The sequence below is a fragment of the Sarcophilus harrisii genome, chromosome 4 (assembly GCF_902635505.1).
Source record: "Sarcophilus harrisii chromosome 4, mSarHar1.11, whole genome shotgun sequence".
NCBI classification, from domain to species: Eukaryota; Metazoa; Chordata; class Mammalia; order Dasyuromorphia; family Dasyuridae; genus Sarcophilus; species Sarcophilus harrisii.
In genome coordinates this window covers 328,696,147-328,722,869 of record NC_045429.1, presented here as the reverse complement: position 1 = coordinate 328,722,869, position 26,723 = coordinate 328,696,147, and the positions used below count along the sequence as shown (strand labels likewise).

General features: G+C 33.7%; 1 protein-coding gene across 8 annotated transcripts in view; it reads right to left on the bottom strand.

Annotated features, from left to right (window-relative positions):
• Window positions 1-26,723, bottom strand: part of GPATCH8 (G-patch domain containing 8) — a 108,272-nt gene that overhangs the window by 56,891 nt on the left and 24,658 nt on the right. For 3 of the 8 annotated variants that reach the window (XM_023502435.2, XM_012548422.3, XM_012548420.3), the window contains exons 1-3: window positions 8,275-8,352; window positions 2,145-2,162; window positions 19-91 (exon numbers count right to left, since the gene is read on the bottom strand). Coding sequence is in view for 1 of the 8 variants with exons in the window: in XM_012548419.3 (XP_012403873.1) it covers window positions 19-91; window positions 8,275-8,349 (148 nt within the window). In the remaining 7 variants the exon portion in view is untranslated. Of the gene's footprint in view, window positions 1-18; window positions 92-2,144; window positions 2,163-6,991; window positions 7,027-8,274; window positions 8,353-26,723 lie in introns of those variants that run through there. The other 5 variants (XM_031966007.1, XM_031966009.1, XM_031966008.1 and 2 more) reach the window with 4 other exon arrangements.

The window sequence follows — 26,723 nt, the reverse complement described above, 5'->3', positions numbered from 1 at the left end:
TAAATTTAAAAAACTTACCCTGAAGAGATTTCCCCAATCCCTGGCCCAGCTTCCACCCATGTTTCTGGAGTAAGCGGTGTCCAATATTATCCTGACAGACAGAACAGAAAGACAAACCAAAAATATTCCAATAATATATTCTTCCCCTCCTACCAACATTTAAACACGTGATGAGCAAAAGATAACTCTACATATAAGCATGCAAAAAATTACTAACAGGGCAAATAGCCCAATAAAAGGGAAATAAATAAATGTCAAAAAACTGCTGGCTAGTATTTTTCCAGGGGAAGAACATATGGGTAAGGGTACTTTCTGATGGTGTGCTGGGCAACTTTTGTGCATAACACTTTCAAAGGAAAAAAAAGTGGGAGAAAATAAAAGTTTATCAGTAAAAAAATGACATTAAAAAGCATAAAATCAAGCTACTTATACAATCATATCCATCACCTAGACAGCACCACTTTTAAGATTTTGTAAAAAGAAAATCTACATTGTGTTTAGTCATTTTGTTTGTGTGTCAGGCTTTCATGATACGAAGTAAGTTGTAAGTGCAAGACTGCCCCACCACTAGAAACGAAAACACAATCAGAGCAAAATCCAGGCTAGACTTGATTGGGTTTTATATATATATATATATATAATTTAAATATATAAACTAGCATGCAGCCAATATTAAACTGAAAAAACAGTGAGGTTAGTAAAACAAGAAAGTAAATTGATTAAACAAAAAAAAAATTAAATAAAATGAGTTCAAGCACAGACTGGGTGATGCATTTCAACATGTAATCTAACAAAAATGCTAAGATGTTAGAATGAAACAGGCCTAGCAATAAGTTACAGTAAGGAACCATTAGTGCATGTAGGGGGAAAAACAACAAACATAATGTCTCATCTTCCTAAGGAGCACAGGAGAAATAGTTTTTCCAATATAAAATGAGTTTAAAAGGCATTGGAAACAACAATTAAATGTCAGCTATTGGAAGAGGATGAAGAGTCAGGAAGGTACTTAGGAAGACGTGGCAGCCTTTCACTTGATAACTTGTCAAGTCACCTATTATTTATTATCATGCCAATGCTATAATAGGCATCACTGTAATTAAAAAATAATCCTACCAGTTTTTAAAGAGCTGTCCACATAAACAGCTGGCTACCAACCATGTACTGAGTCAAGTTATAATATGTTATATTACTTGGTGATAAAATCTAAAAATAAATTCTATAATTTTCAAATCTTAATTCCTAAAGTCAGTACACTTCCACAAATCTTGGAACTAAATATCTTAAAACCACCTGGCTTCTGACCTTCTATGTAGTGGTCTTAATATACACTTTGACAGCACAGAGGTGAGAAATACTGCCTCTGTTGTTCTTTATCAAAAATAGGTGAGAAAAAAAATAATCTGCTGAGACCTTGCTTTAAAAAAAAAAAATTCGCTGGAGTACGTAAATAACAAAGACAGAGCAACTTCCCAGAATGAAAGGAAAAAAAAATTTAAGCCTATAAAATGACTAAAAATTATTTTTTGAAGAAACTTGTAAAGTTAACCGATCATAGTTCACTTGGGCTCTAAGATTTATGAATATTCTATACTGTCAGTCCTTATGAATGATGGACTAATTCAGTTTTGATCAATAATTAAGATTATCAAGAAGCTCAGCACCTAGCTATAACAAATTCTTGCAAGTAAAGTTACATGTTTAAAGCCTATATAGGAAAGTATCAGTAGGAAAAGAAATATTAGTTTTCCTAGGTTAAGTCCCAATAAATCATTTTTCTGTTTTTAATAGAGACAAACTTACCTTATGCAATCCTAGTTTTCAATAAAGTTCCTAAAACTGCAGCATTCAGATGTACTTGCATATTACAGATGACCTTTGGCTTAGATAACTTAGATTAAGAGGCTGCTAAATCTTTTAACATACTTTTGTTGTTACTCAACTTGACAGGGATTTAGGGAATTAAGCAATGCTGACAAAAATTGCTGGTTTTTTAAAAAGAGAAAATGACAATCTTTTTGCTAAGTGGAGATGAGACATTATGCTGACTGTATTGTATTATGAATGCACTAAAATAAACAGACAGATGAAGCAGTATGCTATTTCCAAAAGCAGTGCAAGTGGAGTGAAAGCATTTCCATACGAACCTGGCTTTAAAAACTGGGCTGTCAAAAGAACAGTTAAATGTAACACAAAGTAAGAAACTGTCCAATCACTAATGGTCTTTTTTTTTTTTGTCTTGTTTTCAATTCACTGCTTGCAAGTAATGTATTTATTAAAGAAGAGTGAAAGCATAAAGTAAATTCACGAGTCAAGACCAGCTGAGAGATTCAAGAGCAGCATGTTGTGACTGACACAGTGAAGGGAATAACAAATGTTACAGGGAGAAGAGTAGGGAAAAGAAAATTTTAGGAAGGTTATACACATTAGCACCACTTTTACAAACCACTCAAGAGGATGGCTTTGACCTCTTTAAAAATTTTGGCTATAAGGATTTCTGTTATCATAACAGTAGTAGCATTTGCTTTCTAAAGTAAAATTTCAAATGAAGAAATTTTAGGATAAGAAAAAAAATGTGTTCTACTTACTTAAAAGTCTATTTTTCCAGGTCTGAAAAAACAATGAAACTGCTGGAGTGAAAATGTCAACATATACCAATATTTAGCATTTCCTTCTGAATGCATGAAGGCAATGGAAATGATAGCAGAATAGGTTACTTCTCTCCTTGCATTTTCCTAGTGTTAACTTTCTTATATATACATGACTAGGCCAAATAAGAAAGAACAGTTTCTCTTAATCTTTTTCACCCCAGAATCTTTTCACCCAGAATTATTACCTGTTCTTGCTGGGGAAGACCAGGATTAGAAATGAACTGACAAGAGAGTCAGTATCTAACATGGCTCTTTTTTTTTTTTTTTTTTTTTAACCCCAGAAGGAGAGAAGCAACCATGTACTGTTAGTGCTTTCAGACCCAGCAGGCTTTGGACAGGTAAAATGATGGAGCCAAACAAATTATTTTAGCATGTAATGGTCTTGACCATCTCTCTCAAGTATTCACTTAAGTCATTATGTTTATGACAGGGCAAATAATATCCTCTACCCAGCTTCTGCTCCTACAAAAAATTTTATTATTAATCTACCCATCATGTGAAGGGTTATGTTTCTATCTTATCCCAGGTATTTCCCATGGATGCATTTAATATAAGCTCCTTGATGTTGGTTGTTTCATTTCTGTATTTGTATTCCAGAGCATAATACAATTCTTGAACACAAAAAAGCTTAAGAGATGATGGCTGAATTAAACCTGGAAGCTTTTTATCATCCCCATGGGCAATCTAGAAAGAGTTCCATTGGAAATGATTTCTATCTCTTGTTATAAGGAAGGACTAGAAATCTTTTATCAGAAACTTCCATAATATATATAAATTAAGGTTATAATATGAAAGTCTGACACAAATATTGTGCAAACAGGTTGTGATTAGTAAATAGCAGTGATGAGCTGCTTTTAAGTACATTTGAGGGATCAATCACCAAGTATTCTAGATACTGAAACTAGGGGTTGGGAATACAAGAAAAAAAAAAAGAAACAATCTCTACTCACAGGAGCCTTACATTCTCAATGTACTCTTATATGCAAAGAAATCTTCCTTATTTAACTAGTGTGATAAATAAGATAATGCAGGTATGCATGTTTTCCCTATGTCAGTTTTTCACAGGATCCCATGGAGCAGATCAGTTTTCACACTTCATTAGTGTTACTATCTATATATATGATTTGGATGCTGGCAATCCATGTTCAATATCACTTTAGGAAAAGTGGACCATAAACACTTCTAGCACTGGCTGGTACAGAATGTGGTATAAGAATCCAAACTCTTTTCATGAAGGTTACATCTTGGTGGGTCACCTACTTTTTGCATTTCCAAACCACTGCATAAATGGATTTACATTATTTTTTAGTTCGTATTCTCTCCTTATTTCATGCCTTTTTATATGGGGAAGAGAGAAGGAGATTGTTCTGAGGAGAGGTGCCAGTGTTTTTAAGGAGAAATAAGAAAATTTAGACGGGAAAATTCTTGAAAGCATGAAGCATTTACTTACATTTTTTAAAAATTTATTATCATTTAATACCAGAAATGAACATAATGCAATCTCAATTCTTTAAACATTTATTCAGTATTTCTGTTTGCAAATTATATTCTGAGGTAAATTCTTAGGACTTCACTCTGCTCCATGAAACTATACGTGACCACTTTTAACAGTACCAACAACAGGAACTCTGGGGAAATGCTAAAATATGAATCAAAATTTATGAAGGTCTGGATTTCAAGTGTCAATAATAAAAAACAAATAAACCAAGTAAAATCAAATATAGTTAAATAACAAACTAAACTTAGTTCCATATTAAATTCTATTTCAGTTGATAGCCATAATGATGTTAAGCAAATAGCTTAATTTAATTAGCTCATTTTCAAAACTGCCCCCCCCCCAAAAAAAAAAATTGGCAAACCTCTTGAGTGGTTTGTAAACTTTGCTGACTGTGTACTGAGAAATTCGTAAGCAAGGACTGGATGCTACTGGGTGAACCCATGCAAACAAGTTGTAAAAGATTCCCAAAACAAAACCTAGAGCTCATTACAGATGACACAATGAAGACTAGAGAGAAAAGCCAAATAGTAATGCTACACCATTCAGCTCCAAGAAGCACATTATTTATAGTGCAATCCATATATGGCCACTGCTAAATGTCAAGTCAGTAGTCTTAATACACTTTGGAGTTAATGGAGTCCACAGATTCAAAAAGATATGCAAAAACCAAACTTCAAAGTTTAAAGTGATAAAATTCAATTACATATAGTTTCTTAAAACTTTAGCTGAATAGACAAGCCTCATTTTCCCCAAGAAGCAGTAACTGGAGTCTAAGGATTTTCATGGATTTTTCAAAGACTGCTCCAGTCAACCTGACTGCTCTGGGGAAAGAATTTTATTAGTTAAATATATCCAAGTACAAACTAACAGATGATATGCAATTTAATTTGTACAATGACAGCTTAATTTAGGCTCTACTCTCTGACATCATTTAAGAATTGAGAAAAATATAGATTCAAGGGCACTGTGGAATTCAAATGGCTCCAGCACTCTTAAACTATAGCTTCAGATCAAATTAATATTTTTTTTCTTTGCATATCAACTTTAAATATGTGAAGTCCATATAGTACTGATGGCTGTTTTTTTTTAAATCAAGATTTCAAGTTATTTTTTAGTAACTGGCATATAAAAGTCTTATCTTTATAATTTTATTTTGATCCCTTTAACTCAAGGTAGATAATTATGTTACCTATTAAGTAATCTTAATTATTTTCTAAAGACTTATTCTATAAAGGTCATCTGGAACCTTACTAGAGATATTTATAAATGTGTTTGGGAGGAGGGGTATAGGATACCCTTTAATCAAAGATTGTGAAATAATTCAGAACTGCCTGTTATTATGTATTTTCTTATACTATAAAAAAAGAAAGCTCTAACATTTTAATGATTGAATGTGTAAGGCTTTAGAAGCTATCCAAAGGTATATACTGCATTATTACACTTCTGAATTTTTATTCCCAACCTGGGGTAGCTTTGCTTCACATACACTCTCCTTAAAAAGCAACAACAAGACCTTCATTCTACACTCACAAACACATAAACTGCCCAGTCTTCCATGGTTACCAGATATTGCAGAATAATTTTAAGGAAAAAAAAAATGTTTTATTCACTAGACTTTTAGGACCTTGTAATCTGTAGACTCCCAAACCTGCATACTTCCAGCCACCTTTGAGTTGCATGCTGTAGCAAAATAATCAGCACTTCTCAAATAGATATTGCTGCAGAGACAGATCTGAATTCAACAGATAAACACCAAGCTTTACAATACCATTAGTCCCTGGGAATTCCAAGATAGCATAATGGCTATAATCATTATTGCTATCACTGAGAATTTGGAATTCAGAAATGTCAATATTTCTTTGTTATGGTTAAAATATGGTACCTTTTGTTATTTGGACAGATAAGTTAATTCCAATTTATAAATAACGCATACCATTCTACCTCTGTCCTTAAAATAACAGAAATTAAATGGATTGTCATTTGAAAGTGTTCCTCTCCTCACAATAGGAACTAGAATTCATGTCTTGAATTCTGAAATGTTTTTTAAAAACAAACTGGCCCCTCAATAAAGAAACTGTGGTTGGTGAAATATTAGCCATACCTGCCACAGGACAAGAGAGAAAGTAAGCTCCAATCAATATAAATTTCAATCTTAAAAGAAGCCTTTACAAATTTAAAAATATTAACTGATTTAGTACTTTAAAAAAATCTTTCAGTTAGGATGGGTATATTAATAATGAATACTCAGGGCTGCAAATTCAGTTATCAGCTGTGGTCAAGACAGAGAACCTTCAATGAATTAAAATCTTATTTTAAAGTATTAAGCAATTCTGCATTACAGATATGCCCAGACTTCCCCCATCTAACTATCCTTTAAATTTTAACCCATTAACATGTATATTCAAAACATTTATCAAATGGGAGGGTCTTCTTCTAAGTGCAAGACTGATATAGATATCATTTGAATAACTTGGTGATGATTTCCAGGGTGGCATAAAACAAGACAATAATGCTAGTTCTTTCTTATGAAATTTACAGTGAGCTTGGCATGTCAATTAAAAATCTTACTTCAAAACATAAGAATAGGATATTTAGCATATCAGATGTGAATTCTCCCTCTGCAGCATTATCACATGCGTCATCAATTACTGCCATGCCTAAGACTAGCGTCATGCCAGCACATTAAGACAGAAGGTACTATATGCAGTGTTCACTGGACCAGAAGAACAGAAATAAGAAGGGAAGTGGGAAGAAAAGAAACCCTAGAGAAGAAATAAAAAAATTAAATTAAATTTAAAAAAAAAAAAAAAAAAAAAAAAAAAAAGGCAGACCGTGCAATACAAACCAGATCATGGCTGCTTAGCTAATATGGGCCAACTGCTGTGGAAGAAAAATGTCGAACACCCCAAGTTGTGTAAATTTCTGTAAACATCTAAACACACACACAAACATACACAACACCAATCCTAAGTAGGAATATAAATGCATGTTGATCCTTTGCTAATGTTGCAGTTTTGTGAAAAACTTAGACACTATAGTGCTATCATATAGAATAACTATTTTTTTTCTTTTGAAAAATGATAATCTCAGTCTTTAAAAAGAAAAAAATCCAGGACTGATTAAAATGTTAACGCTATGCCATTCATTACTCCATTAAAAGTTTTACTATGTATTCTCCCAGGAATAGCTAAATGGTACAGTGTAGAGAATATAGGGCTTGGAGTAAGGAAGAGCCATTTTCCCGAATTCAAATTTGGCCTCAGAAACTTATTAGGTGTGTGATTCTATTTGCCTGTTTCTTCATCTGTAAATTGAGGTAGAGAAGGAAATGGCAAATCACTCCAAGATTTTTGCCAAGCAAACCCAAAACGGGGTTGAGAAGAGTCAGACATGACTGAAAAACAACTGAACACATAGACTCTACACCATTGAGAATGAGGCTAAACCTATTTGTTACCAATATTGAGAGCTGACATCATCACAGATTTAGATGTTTTTCTATGTTTTATGGCATTGGAAGGCAAGAATGAGATATTCAAACTAAATTTTAAAAATCCAGAATTTTTTTAAAAACTAGGAAAAAAACTTGATCTATTTTGAAATGGATTCAATTATATCCAAAATGAAGAAGGGAGGTATTGGGGGGGGGGGGGAAAAAAAATTACTTTTTTGGAGTAGGAAGGAATACAAAATACAAATACAAATTTACCATCCCTTACTTCAATAGGAAAGTTACATAGCTTATTATTCTGTACAAGGTAGTTTAATTAAACAAAAGTAAATAAATGAATAAAAAGTTTTAAAGGATCAAAATACATTTTAATCCTTAAACTTACAGGGGGAGGAGGGAAGAGGGAAGAGAAAAAGAGCTTAAATCCTGCTACCTTTATTGATATGGGCCAAAATGATACATTGTCATTAAAAAAAATAATAATTTGTAAGTGCTTTAAATTATGAACCAAAATAAATACTAGCCCATACCCCCAACCCAATTAGATTAAAGACCAGACTAGAGAACAGCAACTCTGCACTGCCACAATACATAACTTTAACTGCATTCACATCAAATACCATTCGAACGCTATCTAGCTTGTTGGTGGCCCAAAAAATAAACACTGAACATCTTACCGATTCTATAGGTTTGTCTAGTGATGCTTGTTCAATCTCCAAGTGTCCTTCTTCATACTGATCGAAGTGATTACCCTGTAGGAGAATTGCTACAGTTATCTTTAAAAGGTAAATAAATTTTAAAAATTTATTTCCTACTCCAAAAAAGTAATTTTTGCCTGCTTATTATTTTTTTCTTTTTAGAATATAGACATCTGAAAATAAACTGCAAAAGTTAGGGCTTTTTAAAAAATTAAACATGCTATTCGGACTCTCAACTCTCAAAATATGTTATTTTCCCAGTTACATGTAAAACCATTAAAAAAAATTTTTTTTTAACTTTTGAGTTCCAAATTCTCTCCCGTCCTCTCTCCCTTCACCCCTCCCCCCACAAGAAAACACATATGAAGTTGTGCAAAAAATCATGTTGTGAAAGAAAATACAGATTCCCCTCCCCCAGAAAAATCCTAAAGAAAAAAAAAAAAAAAAAAAAAAAAGTATGCGTTAGTCTGCATTCAGGCACAATCAGTTCTTTCCCTGGGTATAGATAGCATTTTTCACCATAAATCCTTCAGAGCAGTCATGGATCACTGTATTGCTGACAATAGTGAAGTCATTCATAGCTAATATCTCACAGCATTGCTATTGCTGTGTATGTCATACATTTCATTTTGCTTGAGTTCATGGAGGACTTTCCAAGTAAAAATATTTTATTACAATCTTTTAATTTTGTATCACCTATATTTCTAACTATATCACTCCTCCCTGTAAAAGCCATTCTTTTAAACAAATAACTTATTTTTAAAATACAATTCAGCCAAACTAACCAACATATCAAAAAAGTCTGACATTATTTATAGGAAGTGATCCAAATCCATTGTCCCCTGTGTTAGGGGACACTAACTACTTACATAAGTAAGTAAGTAGTGAAAATATCATTAATCCCATTTTATAAATTAGGAAACAGACAAAAAGGTTATCCAAATTACTTGCAGAGATTGCCAGTTCAGTGAACATCATTTAGTCTAGAGCACAGGATCTGATTATTTGGCAATGGCAGAAATGAAGAGTTTCCTGTAGGCTCCTCAGGTTTTTTTGTACAAGCCTCAGTTTGGCTTGGGAGGTCAAGAGGTAACCTGTTCAGATGAGCTCAGCTTCCTCTTTGAGCCTTTCCAGAAAATTCGTTCTGCAGATCACTAAATCTATATATATGCAGTCCCCTTCTCTCTCCTTAGCTCAAGTCCCACAACCATTTCAAACTCATTAAAAACTCAAGTCTAAAACCCAGCCCTCTTCTCCAAGCTTCACTATTTCTGTGGAGGGCCTCAATATCCTTCCAATTACCTAGGCTCAATACTACAACATTTTCCTCAATAACTCATATTCAAACAGATTCTAAGTCCTGGCCATTTTTGCCCCACAACTTCTACTTGTCAGTGTCACCATCCTAGTTCAGGCCTCAATCAATATGGGCATGAATTATGGCAATAGTTTCTGACTTGCCAAAGTGATTTTTTTCCTGAAGTACTGATCTGATCATGTTATTCCTCTACTCAAACTTTAAGTGAAAGAGTTAATAACCTGGAACTTATGAACATTAAAAAAAAAAACTTTTCATAATTATATCAATTGGTTTCCTTTGCAATCCTATATATTGCTAAGATTATTATTATATTTATTGATTGATTTATTTTTGCTCAGGCATTTGGGGTTAAGTGACTTGCGCAGGGTCAGACAGCTAGAAAGTGTTAAATGTTCAAATCACATTTGAACTCAGATCCTCCTGATTTCAGGGCTGGTGCTCTATCCACTGCACCACCTAGCTGTCCCTCACAGGATTATTTTATACATTCTAAATATACATATTCTGAAATGGTACACAGATTTCACTAGTCAGAAGCACCCATAATGCAAAAAAAGGTCAAAAATCCATGCTATAGGTGGTTTCAGAAAAACCTGGGAAGACTTACATGAAATGATGCTATTATTATAAGGTAAGCTCCTTGAGGGTAGAGTCTATTTTGCTTGCTTGCATTTGTATTCCCAGTAACTATGGCAAGAATTCCTGCTAAATGATTTAGGAAACAAAGGTAAAAGATACTCCATGACCTTGAGGAGCTCACAATGTAGCACAATGCTTGGCACCAAGTAATCATTTAATAAATATTATAATACAGGAAGTAAAAACATAAAGAAAACTTAAAGGGTACAAAAATACAATGTATATGCATGGCTTGGAGTTACTTAAGGAGTGGTATGGTGGTTCCAAGATAAGGTGAAACCTCACAACTTGGAGCCCAGAGATCTGAGGATAGAAGTCCAAGGTCTAGCTGCAGGAAGAGGTCAAAAAAGTCATGTTATAAAAACATGGGATGTGATGGACAATTTGTATGTTCCAGTGGTACCAAAGTAATGTTAAGAGTACAAAGTGAATGTCAATAATCAATAAACTGTGCCTGGCCAATTATGTGCCAGGCACCATGGTAAGTGCTAGGATACCTGTAAGAGAAAGAAAGATATTCTCTACCCTCAAGAAGCTTACAAACTAAAACAAACTAAGGAAGGGGTAGGAGGATAGAGGTGAGCTCCAGAAGGTACCCTGGAATGGGGAACGATGTTCAGGGAATCAAAACCAAGCAAAACAGTAGATAGTGAATGAAATTTAATGAAGAAATCTGAGCCTTCTATATAAAGGAAATTTCCTTTATAAGGAAAGAAGCCATTGCTCCATTCATTTCAGCTCTTCAAATAGAGGAGCAATTTAAAGAGTGCTGAGGTGTTTCCTAGCAAAGATCAATCAATCTCCAAAATGATAAGATTTTAGGTATTAAGCATATCTTAGGGGAGGGATGATGTAACTAATAGTAAATTAGAAGTCATTTAATCTAAACTTTTCTAGACCAAGGATCACTTTTGAGTGGATTTACTACTGGAAATTTACCAGAGACAAAAACCTCAGAATGAAAGCATAAGAGATAAGAAAATATCAACGAATCATTAAGAGAGTTAACACAAGTGGGCAGACAGTAGTTCAGAAAGAGAGAGGGACTTATAATAAAACAAGCAGAATCAGGAAAAAAACAATTTATTTAGTAACTACAATAATACATCAAGAAGACAAAAGAATTATGACCTTAGGGCAATAATAATGAATAAACATTGTGTGTATGTGTGTTTGTTTATAAGGGAGGATTCCTATTTGGTGGATGTAGGGAAAGTACAGAGGAAAAGTGGGAGAGAGGGAGGGAAATAAGGGGAAAGAACAGGGAGAGGGGGAGAAAGCATTAACAAAACATTGAAAACAAAATTCAGATGGAGATACAAATAAGGAAACTCTGCTATTATTAATACTTAAAAACTAGACATGAGTTCCAATGCTTTGTTCTTTATAAATAAAAATACTCAAGTTTACTGATAATTAAGTTAGTTCATAATAAAAAGAGAATTTTAAAAAATGAAAACAATTAAGAATGATTCCAGTGCTTCAAATCTGGGGAAAATGGTGAAGTTGATAAAAATGAGAATTTTAGAGGAGTGGGTTTAGGGGAAAAGACCGTGAATTCTGTTTTGGATGTTTAATTAATGATGCTGGACAAAGGGAAGTGGTCATCCAAAAATGAGGATGAAAATATAGGACTTGAGCTGAGGGCAAAAATGAGATAAGACATATAAATTATAATTTACATCTGTAATTATATTCACATACACAGCTAGATATTTGGGACTCATTTGCATGTAAATCTATAACTATATCCATGTAGATATAGTTAGGTGTTTAAGAATTATTTGCACAGAGGCAATAATTAAACAAATGGGAGCTAAGAACATGAAGAGAAAGGGTATAAAAAAGACAGTGTTCAGAGTAGAACACTGGTATAAACCCATAAATAAGTAGAATATGAGTAACCCTGCAGAGAAAATGGAGAAAGAATGGTTCAATAGGAATAAGTAGATCTATGTCAAAAAAGAAAAGAAAAAAAAAAAACAGGTATAAGGGAGTATTCAAAAGAAATCAACTCCATCAAATGCTGCAGAAAAATCAAGAAGGATAAAAGAGTAAAGAAAAAGTCACTGGGTTTAGTATAAAGAGATCAATTGTGATCTTGAAAAGAGCAATTTAAATTTAATAGGAACAGAAATAAATGAAGTATGAAAGAGAAGGCAAGAGGCATAGAGGTTGGTCCCCCCTCAAGATACCCAGCCATGGGAGAAAAATCATATATCTTAATAATATAAAGTTTCTTTTTACAATCATAGAATTTGCTCCTCCTGAATTGCATACCCAAAAATTACATCAAGCAAAATGAGAGATTTCCTACTGAAAAATTGAAGGTTACATTCCTAATAAAGGACCTTATTATACAAGCAGGTATATACAAATAAAATAGTTTAAATTTTTAAAAAATTTATTACATGAGGCTCAATGTATTATAAAGTACATAAGTAATACATTTAAATTCTACCATTTTGGAAATTTAGCCCAACAAATGTTAATAAATTTTAAACGAACTTTAAGCCTGAGATCTCTAAAAAAAAAAAAAAAAACTTCAGAAAAATATATATAAGGCCTTTTTCTCTCCATATTTTCCCCAGTAATGAGCAGAGCATTCAAAAATCACTACCACACACATATATCAAAAGGTTTCCATAAAGGGATTTGAATTGTGAAGAGTTCCACAAAATTTCCTTTGCTGACCCTCTCATTCTTCGCCTTCTCTCTCCCTCCCTTCTAATTTCTAAAAATATCAAAAGTAGTCAACATGGGATTAAAGAGGGAAAAAAAAAGAACAACCTACTTATCTACTAAGAGAGGATACATGCCTCAGGTAGTTTAAGTTTTGTTTTAAAGCACCAGCTGCTTTCTCCATTCAAGCATTTTCTCCCTTCAACTGAGTAACAAGAATACCAAATGAATTAATTCAAATAAGCTGCAGGTGAAAAGTTGTGATTGCCTAATGGGAAAAGTAGTGACTGAAAAAAAATAGTAGTCAACACAACTCATTTGGAGAAAAAGAAGTAAAGGGTCTGGGACATTTATAAAACGAATGCTAAAAACCAGCAATATTCTATTATTTAATGCCCTATTTTTACATACTCTTGCTCTGCAATTTAGTGTCCTTGATATTATTTTAAACAGAAGATATTGCTATTAGCTATGACAGAATTTGTCTGGTTTAATTTTTCAGATTACTGATTTACACATTTTGTAGTTATTGATCCTTATGGCCCATTTTCCTTGTGCAAAAATTCAGAAGGAAAGGGAAGAGAAGAAGAAATATTAGCAAATACAAATCAAACCACATTTTCAGGAGATGTCTAGAAATGTTTTAATGAATATTTGGGACCAATCAAAAATTCAACTCTCACATTTGATCATTATTGTTTTATAATGCATTTTATAATATATTTCCCCTCATAAACTCTTTTGATAGTCTTGATTTTCTGTCCTCCAAATTAGCTATTATTTTTTTCTAGTTCAATAAAATAATTTTTGATAGTTTAATTGGGATGGGACTGAATAAGTAGATTACCTTAGGTAGAATTATCTTTTTTATAATATTGGCTCTGCCTCATCCAAACAATCTACAATTATTTAAATCTGCCCTTTTTTTGTATAAAGAGTTTAATAATTATGTTCACATATTCATAACCAAATTTTTGGCAGGTGCTTGACAATAATTTACTAAGTTATAAAAAAGGAAGATTGGAAGCCTATATATTATATTCGGAAAAATTAATGACTTTATATAGTTGAATCGTATTTTCAATAAGTCAATTTTACTCTGCCTCAATACATGCATTTTGTAGTGTAAATGAATCATGTTGATCTCTTGCAGTAAAGGATCTAGAGTCCTAATATTTAATAAAAAAAATACTGAATCTATTGCCTTCTATTAAAAAATTTTAACTATATTCACATAATTCCTGGGTTTGTTTTGGCAGGTATGCAGATATTTTATTTTATTTATGGCTTGCTTTTTTTTTTTTTAATAGCCTTTTATTTACAGGATATATGCATGGGTAACTTTACAGCATTAACAATTGCCAAACCTCTTGTTCCAATTTTTCACCTCTTACCCCCCCACCCCCCTCCCCTAGATGGCAGGATGACCAGTAGATGTTAAATATATTAAAATATAAATTAGATACACAATAAGTATACATGACCAAAACGTTATTTTGCTGTACAAAAAGAATCAGACTCTGAAATATTGTACAATTAGCTTGTGAAGGAAATCAAAAATGCAGGTGTGCATAAATATAGGGATTGGGAATTCAATGTAATGGTTTTTAGTCATCTCCCAGAGTTCTTTTTCTGGGCATAGCTGGTTCAGTTCATTACTGCTCCTTTGGAAATGATTTGGTTGATCTCGTTGCTGAGGATGGCCTGGTCCATCAGAACTGGTCATCATATAGTATTGTTGTTGAAGTATATAATGATCTCCTGGTCCTGCTCATTTCACTCAGCATCAGTTCGTGTAAGTCTCTCCAGGCCTTTCTGAAATTATCCTGTTGGTCATTTCTTTTTTTTTTTTTTTTTTTTTTCACAGAGAGATATGGTTTATTAGCCTGTCTACCCTTGATTTGCTCCAAATTTGTGTACAATTCTCTCTCTCTCTTTTTTTTTTTTTTTTAAATTTAATAGCCTTTTATTTACAGGATATATACATGGGTAACTTTACAGCATTAACAATTGCCAAACCTCTTGTTCCAATTTTTCACCTCTTACCCCCCCCCCTCCACCCCCTCCCTTAGATGGCAGGATGACCAGTAGATGTTAAATATATTAAAATATAAATTAGATACACAATAAGTATACTGTTGGTCATTTCTTACAGAACAGTAATATTCCATAATATTCATATACCATAATTTATTCAGCCATTCTCCAACTGATGGACATCCATTCAGTTTCCAGTTTTTAGCCACTACAAAAAGGGCTGTATGGCTTGCTTTTTAAAATTAAAACTTTTTAATTTTCATAATATATGGATGAATAAATTTCCAACATTATTCCCTGCAAAACCTTGTGTTCCAAATTTCCCATTGGTCCTACCTCCTCCCCTAAATAGCAAGTAGTAATTCAATATATGTTTGGTAAAAATATGTTAAATACAATATATGCATATATATTTATATAATTATCTTGCTGCACAAGAAAAATCAAATCTAAAAGGAAAAAAATGAGGGAGAAAAATAAAATGCAAGCAAACAACAGAAAGAGTGAAAATGCTATGTTGTGATGCACTCAGTTCCCGCAGTTCTCTCTCTGAGTGTAAATGGTTCTCTTCATCACAAGATCATTGGAACTAGCATCAATCACCTCACTGTTGAAAAGAGCCACATCCATAGAGTTGATCATGTAATCCTGCTGTTGCCATGTACAATGATCTCCTAGTTCTGCTCATTTCACTTAGCATCAGTTCATATAAGTCTCTCCAGGCCTCTCTCAAATTATTTTGCTGATTATTTCTTATAGAATAATATTCCATAATATCCATATATCATAATCTACTCAGCCATTCTCCAACTGATGTGCATCCATTCAGTTTCCAGTTTCTTACCATTACAAAAAGGGCTGCCACAAACAATTTCGTACATGTGGGTCCCCTTTCCTCTTTTAAGATCTCTTTGGGATATAGGCCCTGTAGAGAGTCAGAATTCTAGAGAAATACTTAAAACAAGATGTTAACTCAAATGAATTGATGATATAATGGTTCTCTAGTTCACATATATCTATTATGATATAATGATATAAATAATCACTCTAGTTTAATATAATCACTCTAGATTGGCTTATACTCAATATATTGTAATGATGTAATTGTAACAGCATATTTACACTGGGGACAAAGTCAGACTCCAAGGGAGACTGATTGACTGACTGACTACTGGAGGAGACTGGGTCAGACTATTGACAGACTGTGTAAGAGACAATAATAAAGACTTTGGATTCTATTCTTGTCCATTCTCATGGTGTCTATCCTGCTGAGACCAAGGCCCTTCTGAAGGACCTCCAGAAAGATAGCCTGAACATTACAGACCCAGTAGAAACACTGCTGGATCAAAGGGTATGCAGTTTGATAGTCCTTTAGGCATAGTTCCAAATAATGCAGATATTTTATACCATCTATCTCTTCATCATTTCTTACAGTACAACAATGTCCCATCATATTCACATACTACAAACTGTTCAGGCATTCTTTAATTGATGTGTTCTCTCAGTTTCTAATTCCTTATCATAGCAAAAAAGCTACTATAAATATTCTTATACAGTCTTAGTTTCTTTTTACATGACTAATCCCCTTCTTAATCTAGCTATCTTTTATTCCCTTTCCTTTTCCCCTTTTCTCTACTACGTGAAATGTATTTCTGTATCCAATTTTGCTTGTATATTCGTCTTTCTTTTGACTAGTTCAGATGAAAGTAAGGTTGTTCAAATGTTATCCACTTCCCCCAACTTGTTTGTATAAACTTCTACCAATTATGTGAGATAATTTTGTCCATTCTTTGTCTGATTACTATATCCCTCTTCCCTTTTCTTTCTAATATTTTTAAAGATCATTCAAAACAAGAGAACCAGTCCTGCAACCTCTGCCTCATTAGATTTCCACTATGAACACTTAAGTTTACAAGCACTTAACTTTGTTCATATTTGCCTTTTTAATGTTTCATCTTCTCTATACTTCAATTTTTTTTTAACAATGCTGTTTTTATTTCTAGCCATATGAAAAGATGCTCCAAATCATTATTAATCAGAGAAATGCAAATTAATTCAACTCTGAGATATCACTACACACCTCTCAGATTGGCTACGATGACAGGGAAAGATAATGCTGAATGTTGGAGGGGTTGTGGGAAAACTGGGACACTGATGCATTGTTGGTGGAATCGTGAATGGATCCAACCATTCTGGAGAGTAATTTGGAGCTATGCTCAAAAAATTATCAAACTGTATACATACCTTTTGATCCAGCAGTGTTACTACCGGGCTTATATCCCTAAGAGATCTTAAAGAAAGGAAAGGGACCTGTATGGACAAAAATGTTTGTGGCAGCCCTTTTCGTAGTGGCTAGAAACTGGAAATTGAATGGATGCCCATCAGTTGGGTAATGGCTGAATAAACTGTGGTATATTAATGTTGTGGAATATTATTGTTCTGTAAGAAATGACCAGCAGGATGATTTCTGAAAGGCCTGGAGAGACTTATATGAACTGATGCTGAGTGAAATGAGTAGAACTAGGAGATCGTTATACACTTCAATGGATGTGACTCTCTTCAACAATGAGATGAACCACTTGTTCAATAATGAAGAGAACCAGTTACACCCGCAAAAGAACTATGGGAAATGAGTGTGAACCACAATATAGCATTTCCACTCCTGTTTTTGTCCACTTGCATTTTTGATTTTCTTCTCAGGTTTTTTTTTTTTAACCTTATTTCTAAGTCTGATTTTTCTTGTGCAGCAAAAATAACTATGCATATGGATACATATATTGTGTTTTAACATATTTAACATGTATTGGTCTACCTGCCATCTAGGGAGGGGGTGGGGAGGAGGGGAAAAATTGGAACAGCAGGTTTTACAAGGGTCAATGCTAAAAAAAATTACCCATACATATATCTTGTAAATAAAAAGCTATAATAAATTAAAAAAAAAACTGAAAAAAAATAAACAAAGCTGTTTTTTCATCAGGAATGTTTTATAATCCTCTATTCACTGAAGAACCATTCTCCCTCCATTCTTATCCCCACTCCTCCATCCCTCCACTCCCTGGGATTATACTCATTTTTGCTGGCTAAATTGTTTTTGGTGGCAAGCTTAAATCCTTTGCCTTCTAAAACATCATATTCCATACTCTTTTTCCTTTACAGTATTAATTGAATATCTTGTGTGATCCTGACTCTGACTCTTTGGTACCTGAATTCTTTGTTTGCTTGCAATAATTTTTTTCCCCCTTTAAATTGAAAGCTCTATGCTTTCCTGAGAGTTCTCATTTACTGTTTTCTTTCAGGAGGTAAATATTGGATTCTTTTTATTTCTACTTTGCCCTCTGGTTCTAAAAGTTCTGAGTCATTTTCTTTTTTAACATTTCTTGAAATAGAATATTTAAGCTCTTGTGTAGGTTATGGCTTTTATATAGTCCAATGATCCTTAGATGATCTCTCCCTGACCTGTCTTCCAGTTGAGTTGTTAATTTTTTTTTTTTTGCTATGAAATACTTTATATTTTCTTCTGTTTTTGTCAATTTCTGTATTTTGCTTTGATATTTCTTATTGACTTATAAAAGCAATAACTTCTAATTGGTCTACTCTAATTTTCAGGTAATTTGTTGTGTGGGTAAACTTCTATACTTCTTGTATTCCAAGCTTTGAGTTTCCTTCCCAATTCTTTCTTCCATAGTACTCATTTCTTCTCTAATCCCCCCCCCCCCACTAATGCATTGATTTTATTTGTTTAAAAAAAAAGCAAAAAACTAAACTTTTGAAAAATTGTTTTCATTTTAGAAATTTCTTTTAGAATTCTAGTTGCACTTAAGTCCAAAATATTTTTTTCTCTTTGTTTAAACTTTCCTGGTACATGCTTTAGAGTTGTCATCTTTCAGATGTGTACCTCACATACTCCATCCTTTTTATTTAATCATTTTTAAATTATGTCTGACTGTTCTTGACCCCAATAGGGATTTTCTTGGCAAAGATATTGGAATGGTTTGCTATTTCCTTTTCCAGGTCAGTTTACAGATGAAAAAATTGAGGCAAAGAGGATTAAAGTGATTTGCTAAGTTTATACAGAGATCACATTAGGATTCAGGTCTTCCTGATTCTAGGCCCAGTACTATCCATCATGTAATATCACTGACCTCAATTCCTGCATTATAAAAAGTTTTTTTTATGATGGGATTTTCTTTTGTTTGTTGTTTATTCATTCTTTTAACCTGCTCCCCAATTGTGAACTTTATGTTAAGATTGTGCTCTGTAATTCTGGAGGGAATGTTGGGCTAAGCTTTTATTTTTTTCAATCTTGTTGCTTTCTTGGGGATTGAATTGCATAATTCTAACATCTTAGGGATAGTTTGGACCTGGAACTTCAAAGCTTGCAACTGCTTCCACAGTAGTCTGAGTTCTGCAAGTTCCTGATTTGGGTTTGAAGTTGAACAATACATCTATGGGTTTGCTCCTCCTTGAACTTCCTGGAGACTTCTGCTAGAATCAGTCATTATCACCCAGCTGGAAAACTCTACTCCTACAAGTTCCTCTTTGGTCTGAGATTCCAGCCCTTTCAGGCTTTAGATTTGACAAGGAAATCAAAAAGATCTCTCTCAGCTCCTGGAGTCAGAACCATATAGCTTCATTTTGCTTCTGAACTTGCTATTTTCTTAGTATAAAATCAAGGGTCATTGACCTTTCTTCTTCCTGAAACATCCCTGCTACAAACAAGTCCCCAATCCGCCCTGAATTTGTGACCCAGATCTAAGTGGTAAGCAACAGAGCTGCCAGCTGGCACCTATTCTTGTACAAGCTCAGGACCCTCTGTGCTAGATGTGGGACTTCTTCTTGCCCTGGTTACAGTCTCTCCTTGCAACAGAATGTTCCATACAACCATTCCTGGCATGTTCACAGACCTCTCTGTTGCCCTTTGCCAACCCAGGCTAGGAATGACTCACTCTAATTTTTTCCCTTTGATTTTCCCCCTCAGAATATGTTATGGAAATTCTGGAAAATTTCTTAAACTTGTGTGGAAGAAATACTCTGAAATATAATTTTAATGATTGCTGTTTATAATAATCATTCCTACTTCTTAAAATGGTCTTCACTGTTGAGTCTAACCCCAAAGAATAATCAACTGGAAGGTAATTGGATCACATATCCCACCCTCTTCTCACCCATAGCTAACTATGGGTTTGTGTCCAACAAAAATATATTTCCCACTCCTATTATTAGGCTCCTGTGGATAGGTGAATGGGCTCCTCAGCTCTAACCTGAAGGCACCTGTTTAAGCAAAATTGGGTTGGCAATGAGTGGAGGGCAGATGATAAAAAAAGTTTGGAGACTATCACTCTAGACCAAATCTTTCTTTCTAAATGCCAACTGTAACTTAAATTGATATACAAAATATGTGGTAATTCATATGTAGTAATAAGAGATTTCAGCTTAAACGATCAGCCTAGAAATGTGTCTGATAATATTTATTCAAAGTAACAACTAAAAAAGTTAGCCCTGACCTAGTTCCTCAACTTCAGGAAAATAATGCTCTAGCCTATTTATGAAGCTCTAATTAGAGCCAATTATAATTTGGCTGGCATACAATGACACTAAAATACACAGAAGGTTTTGTTATGTACAAGTCAAAGACTTTGGTTCCATGCACAAAATCAATTTGGGAAGCTCATCACAATTACACATTAAGCAATGCAGTAATCATATAAGCATAAACTAAGATGGGGCTATCCAAGAAGTTTATCCTTTAAGTGGAATCCTGTTATTTCTAATAGGTGCCGATTTTGAAACCCTTTTACTCCTATAGCTGAACACTCTCCACAATTAAATATATGAAAACTAAAGGGAATTACCACTAGGGGAAAATGTAACCGTTAGATCAGCTCTTTAAAAATAAAGCCACTATATCCCAAAGACATCTTAAAGAAGGGAAAGGGACCTGTATGTGCAAAAATGTTTGTGGAAGCCCTTTTTGTAGTGGCTAGAAACTGGAAATTGAATGGATGCTCATCAATTGGAGAATGGTTGAATAAATTGTGGTATATGAACGTTATGGGATATTACTGTTCTATAAGAAATGACCAGCAGGATGATTTCAGAAAGGCCTGGAGAGACTTACACGAACTGATGCTGAGTGAAACAAGCAGGACCAGAAGATCATTATATACTTCAACAACATGATGATGACACTTCAACAATATGATGATCAATTCTGACGGGCGCAGCCCTCCTCTTTGGCAATGAGTTGAACCAAATCAGTTCCAATAGAGCAGTAATGAATCGAACCAGCTACACCCAGCGAAAAGAACTCTGGGCGATGACTATGAATCACTACATAGAATTCCCAATCCCTCTATTTTTGTCCGCCTGCATTTTTGATTTCCTTCACAGGTTAATTGTACACTATTTCAAAGTCCAATTCTTTTTGTACAGCAAAATAACTGTATGGCTATGTATACATGTATTATTTAACATACACTTTAACATATTTAACATGTATTGGTCTACCTGCCATCTGGGAGAGGGGGTGGGGACAAGGAGGGGAAAAGTTAGAACAGAAGGTTTTGCAAGGATCAATGCTGAAAAACTAACCATGCATATATCTTGTAAATAAAAAGCTATAATAATTAAAAAATAAAAATAAAGCCACAAACCTATAATTCCAAAGAGCAAAAAAGATTCCTAAGATAATAGAGATGATTTGATATCTCTCTCCCCCATATGCAAAGAATGCTTAAGCAAAAATTAGAAACTAATCGTTACAAAACTTCATACAATCAATTTATGGTCTAGTGTTGTGGTATCGACCTTGATGTATTTTCAAGTGGATTATCCACAGCAAATTTTAACTATCAATATGCCTTCAAATAAGAGTTAACCCAAGAACAATTAGTTATAAAGTAGGTAAAATGTCTCTAGCAGCAAATCCAAGTTAACCACACACAGCATTCCTATCTTATAGCACTTTTAAGGTTCACAAAAGTTTTATGTCCATCATTTTCATTCAATCCTCATAATACTGGGAAGTAGGTGCTATAATTTTCCCTCCCTTACACATAGAAAAATTAAAATTCAAAGAAAAGTTAAAAGTTTTACCACTGCTAATAAGTTTCTGAGGCAATATTTGAATCAGGAATTTCAGAATCAAATCCAACACTAGCTACTGCATCACAATCCCTTGAAAATACAGGACTACAACAGACAAGTGAAAATGTGGGACAGAGGGAGAGGATTCAGAAGTCAACAAAAAAAATTTTTTTAATGGATGTTTAAAATTTTTAAAATAAAAGAAAATACGGAACAGAAATTCAAGAGATAATTTAGACTTACAAGATTGGATTTGGGAGTAATCTACATGAAGCTTAAAGTAGAATCATACTGATAAATGCAGTCATTGAGGTCAATGTACAGACAATACAGAAAAGGATAGAGACATAAGAGAATATTTAGGGAACTGGAAGAAGAGGAATTAGAAAGGGAGCCAGAAAAACTGGTTAAGGAGGCAAAAAAGCAATCACTAAAATACAGGGTCACAGAAGTCAAGGTAACAAGAGAATAGCCAAAAATGGCAATAGTGCTAGAGAGGTCAAGATGACATTCTTAATATCCTGAGAAAAAGATACTGATTTGTGTATAAAAAAGTCACTGGCACCCATTGAGAAGGTAGTCTTAAAAGAATATTAAAGATAAAAATCATGGATGTGGCTCTTCAACAATGAGCTGATTCAGGCCACTTCCACTGGTCTTGTGATGAAGAAAGCCATCCGTACCCAGAGAGAGGACTGTGGAGACTGAGTATAGATCACTCTTTTTGTTATTGTTTGCTTGCTTTTTGTTCTCTTTCTCATTTTTTTCCTTTTTGATCTAATTTTTCTTGTGCACCATGATAAATGTATAAAGATGTATAGAAGAATTGCATGTTTAACATATACTGGATTACTTTCTGTCTAGGGTAGGCAGTAGGGGGAAGGAAAGGAAAAATTTAGAACAAGATTTTGTAAGGATAAATTCTGAAAATTATCTATACATATTTTAAAAATAAAAAGCTAGAAATCATATTACAAGAGCTAAAAATGTAACAAGAATTGGAGGTAGCCAAGTACAAACTATTTTCCTGCAAGTTTCACAGCAAAGGAAAAGTTGGGGGAATTACCTACTCCTTAAAAATGGCTAACCAAATCGTAATATGTGAATACAGGAGTAGCTAAGTGGTGTAATGAACAGTATGTAGACTTAAAGTTAAGACGATTCATATTACTTAACTCTCTCTCAGTTTACTAATCTGTAAAATGAGCTAGAGAAGAAAATAGCAAACCACTCCAATATCATTGCTAAGAAAATTCTAATTAGGGTCACAATGAGTTGAACTGAAACCACTGACCAACCAACATGAATGCAGTGGAAAATAACTAGGCTGCAACAAATATCAAATATGATAAAAATAGAAATGCATGAAAAGTATATATTAACTAATACAAAATAAAGCAAGCAGAACCAGAAAAACAATATAGAAAAATGATTAAACTAATAAGTTAAAAAAAAAAATAATTAAAAAAAAACAACCTGAAATGTGAAATTATTGAAAACAAGGTGGGGAAAAAGCTTTACTTCACTGCTCTCTTCCTTTGCAGAGGAAAAGTATTAAACATTTCATATAATTTCTGATTTTTTTAGTGTGTTTATTGGTTTCACTGAATATTTTTTTCCTAATTCATTTTTTTAAAAAATTCTTTGTTATAAGTAATGGTTCTGGGAGAAGAGGAGAAGGAATACAGGAGGAAACCTAAACAAAACATCAAAACAAATGAAAATCCGTTTTTTAAAGATATAGTGTATGTTAAATTTAACAAAAAATTATTCTCTACCCCCTTTCTAAAATTGTCTTCTGTGTATTAGGTGTTTTTATTTTAAATCAATACCCCCAAGGGAAAAAAAATCCTTTTAGTTTCTTCAGATTCATAAAACCAAATTATCTCTAAGGTTTATCTTTTCTAAAGCATTGAGGCTATTTTAAATTTAGTACTAAGAGATGCAAGAGAATAAGAATACCTTGTTCCGATATCAAGAATTTAAGCTTTTGATTCAGAAGCATTGAATAATTCAGAAGCAATAAAATAAAATAAGAGCATGTTCCACAGGAAAGTAGTAATCTAATTAGGACTACAGGGATAATTTCCCTAACAAAGTCAGTCACTTCAGTCTTTCACTGCAATAAATCTCACAGAAATCGTTTCCCTTCAATGAAACTGTATTGTCTCCATTCTTAGCAAACTCCTCTTATTCCTCTAATCCCTAAACACAGGCATTTCCCAAGGTTCATTCCTTGGCCCTCTTACCACAATCTCTTCCTTCTATCAATGATGCCTTAATTGGTAAATCTAATGTCTTTTTCTTAATCCTCATCCTCTTTGACCTCTATGCCAAGTGACCCTGCTAATTCTCTCTTGGCAGAAACCAAAGGAAAACAAAAGGAATAGGCGTTGACAGGTCAGGATGAGGAATAATATTCTCCAACCTTCAAACAGGATTTCAGACCTGGAGTTCAAGGCTCACATGGTTCCTTATAGATCTAGTGTAAATGAAGTTTAGATATATCTTGGTATATAAAAATGAAGGGCTGAGACAAGGCTAAGTACTTATCATACTGTAATACAAAGGCACCATAGTCGCTATCATTATTTTGTCTGGCCACATTAATTGAAAAGTGAACTTTGAATCCCTGAAATAAATCTAATTGCTCCTATCTATATGACTCCTCAATCTGCTGGATAATCATCTGCATTGCACTAACTGTGAGTACACATTCCATGGTTCTGATTTGGACCCTTTTCTCTTTTCACTCTTTATTCTCATTTGGTGATGATGAGTTCAATTATCTCTATGTGGATGATACTCAGACATATGTAACTAACCAATCCTAATCTGAATTATAAGCCAACTGGCTTCTGAACATATTCAATTGAATGTCTCATAACTATTTCAAACTTAACATTCCCAAAATAACTCATTACCTTTCTCCAAAAACCTAACCCCTTCCTAAACCTCCTAATATTGGGCACCACCATCATTTCAATCATTCAGATTCAAAACTTTGATGTCATCTTCAACTTTTTACTCATTTACTTTGCATATCCATTAAGTTACAAGATCTTGTCATCTTCCCCATAATATCTCACATGATGCCTCCTTCCCTCTCTTCATAGCCATAAATTATCCCTATCACCTCTTATGTGGAAGATTACAATGATTTTTAAAATTGGATTCCCTAATGCAATATGCCTCCTTTTATCCATGCTCCCTCCAAAAGCTGCCAAAGTGATTTTTCTAAAGTTGAAGTCTGACCATGTCATACACACCTACTCCCCTCAATCAATTGCAATGCTTCTCTGTTACTTCTGGGACTAATGTTTTAAGTTAGTTTGGCATTTAAAGCACATCACAACTTGGGATTTTTCTGAACTTTCCAGTCTTCTTACATAATACTCCCCTCCACAATCAACCTATCTAGGTCTAAACTTGCTGTTCACTCGATTTTCTAGTCTCTGAACCTTTGTGCTGGCTGTACTCCATGTTCTCCATTTTTACACATATCGCTTAGAATCTCTGGTTTTCCTCAAGACTCAAGTCAAATACTTCCCTCTGCAAGGTCTTTTCCAATACCACCTTCTCTGGTATCCTTGTACTACAAACATGACTTGACAGTGTCTTAACACATAAAATTTAATAAGAGCATAGTGGTTATAATATCATCCTCTCCCAAAACTTTACTAACAGCCAAATTTGCATACCTAAACTTGATCTCTCTCCCTTAAGCACCAATCCCACATTTTCTATTATTTTTCTGGTCGTTTTCAGTTGGATAGTTTGCCATCATCTCAACAAATCTAAAATGGAACTTCTGACCCACACTAACACTGCTCACCCTCTATTCCACCCCCCTTCCCCCACACACAGACAATTATTCTTGGCAATATAAATTTAGGTCTATAAAGACCACCTTATTCCTAATCATCCTCCAATACTTCTTTAATACTTTAATACTTTTAATACTTTGATACTTCTTTAATACTTTTAATACTTCTTTCTACCCTTGCTTTTAAAAAAAATCAATAACCAAATCCCCTTCATCCTTTCCTTAGCAATTATCAATCTTACTATTAAAACTTTATGCCTAGACTACTGAAAAAAATTTCCATAGCTCTCTGATACACCCTCTGAAGACCAGGGCAAAATTAATCTTCTTAAAACACTATTTAAGTTATATAAATCACACTGCCCATAGGACAAATTCCTTAATCCAAAATTCAAAAGACTTTACACAATCTAACCTAAATATTCTCTTTAATACATTACTTAATACATTACTACTCTCTAGACCCTGACAGACTTTTACTGACCCTTATTTCCCATGTCAAATGTAGAATGAAACAAAATAAACCAGCCTGGGGAAGATTCTGTGAAGATAGAGGAATAAGGCAGGAAATTACTGGGCTCTCTCAAATTCCCTCACAAATAATTTAAAAATATGCCTAAAAATGAACTTCAGAGTGGCAGAATAATTAAAACATTGGGAGAAAAGTTGTCCAGCCTAAGACAACTTGGGAGTATTTTTATTAGGAAGTCCATTTATGTCATATTCAATTTCTTTTTTCTAAAATTGGTTTATTTAGATATTAAATTTCTTCTGTTAATATAGGCACTTTATATTTTTGTATACATTCTTCTATTTCAGATACATTATTACATTTAT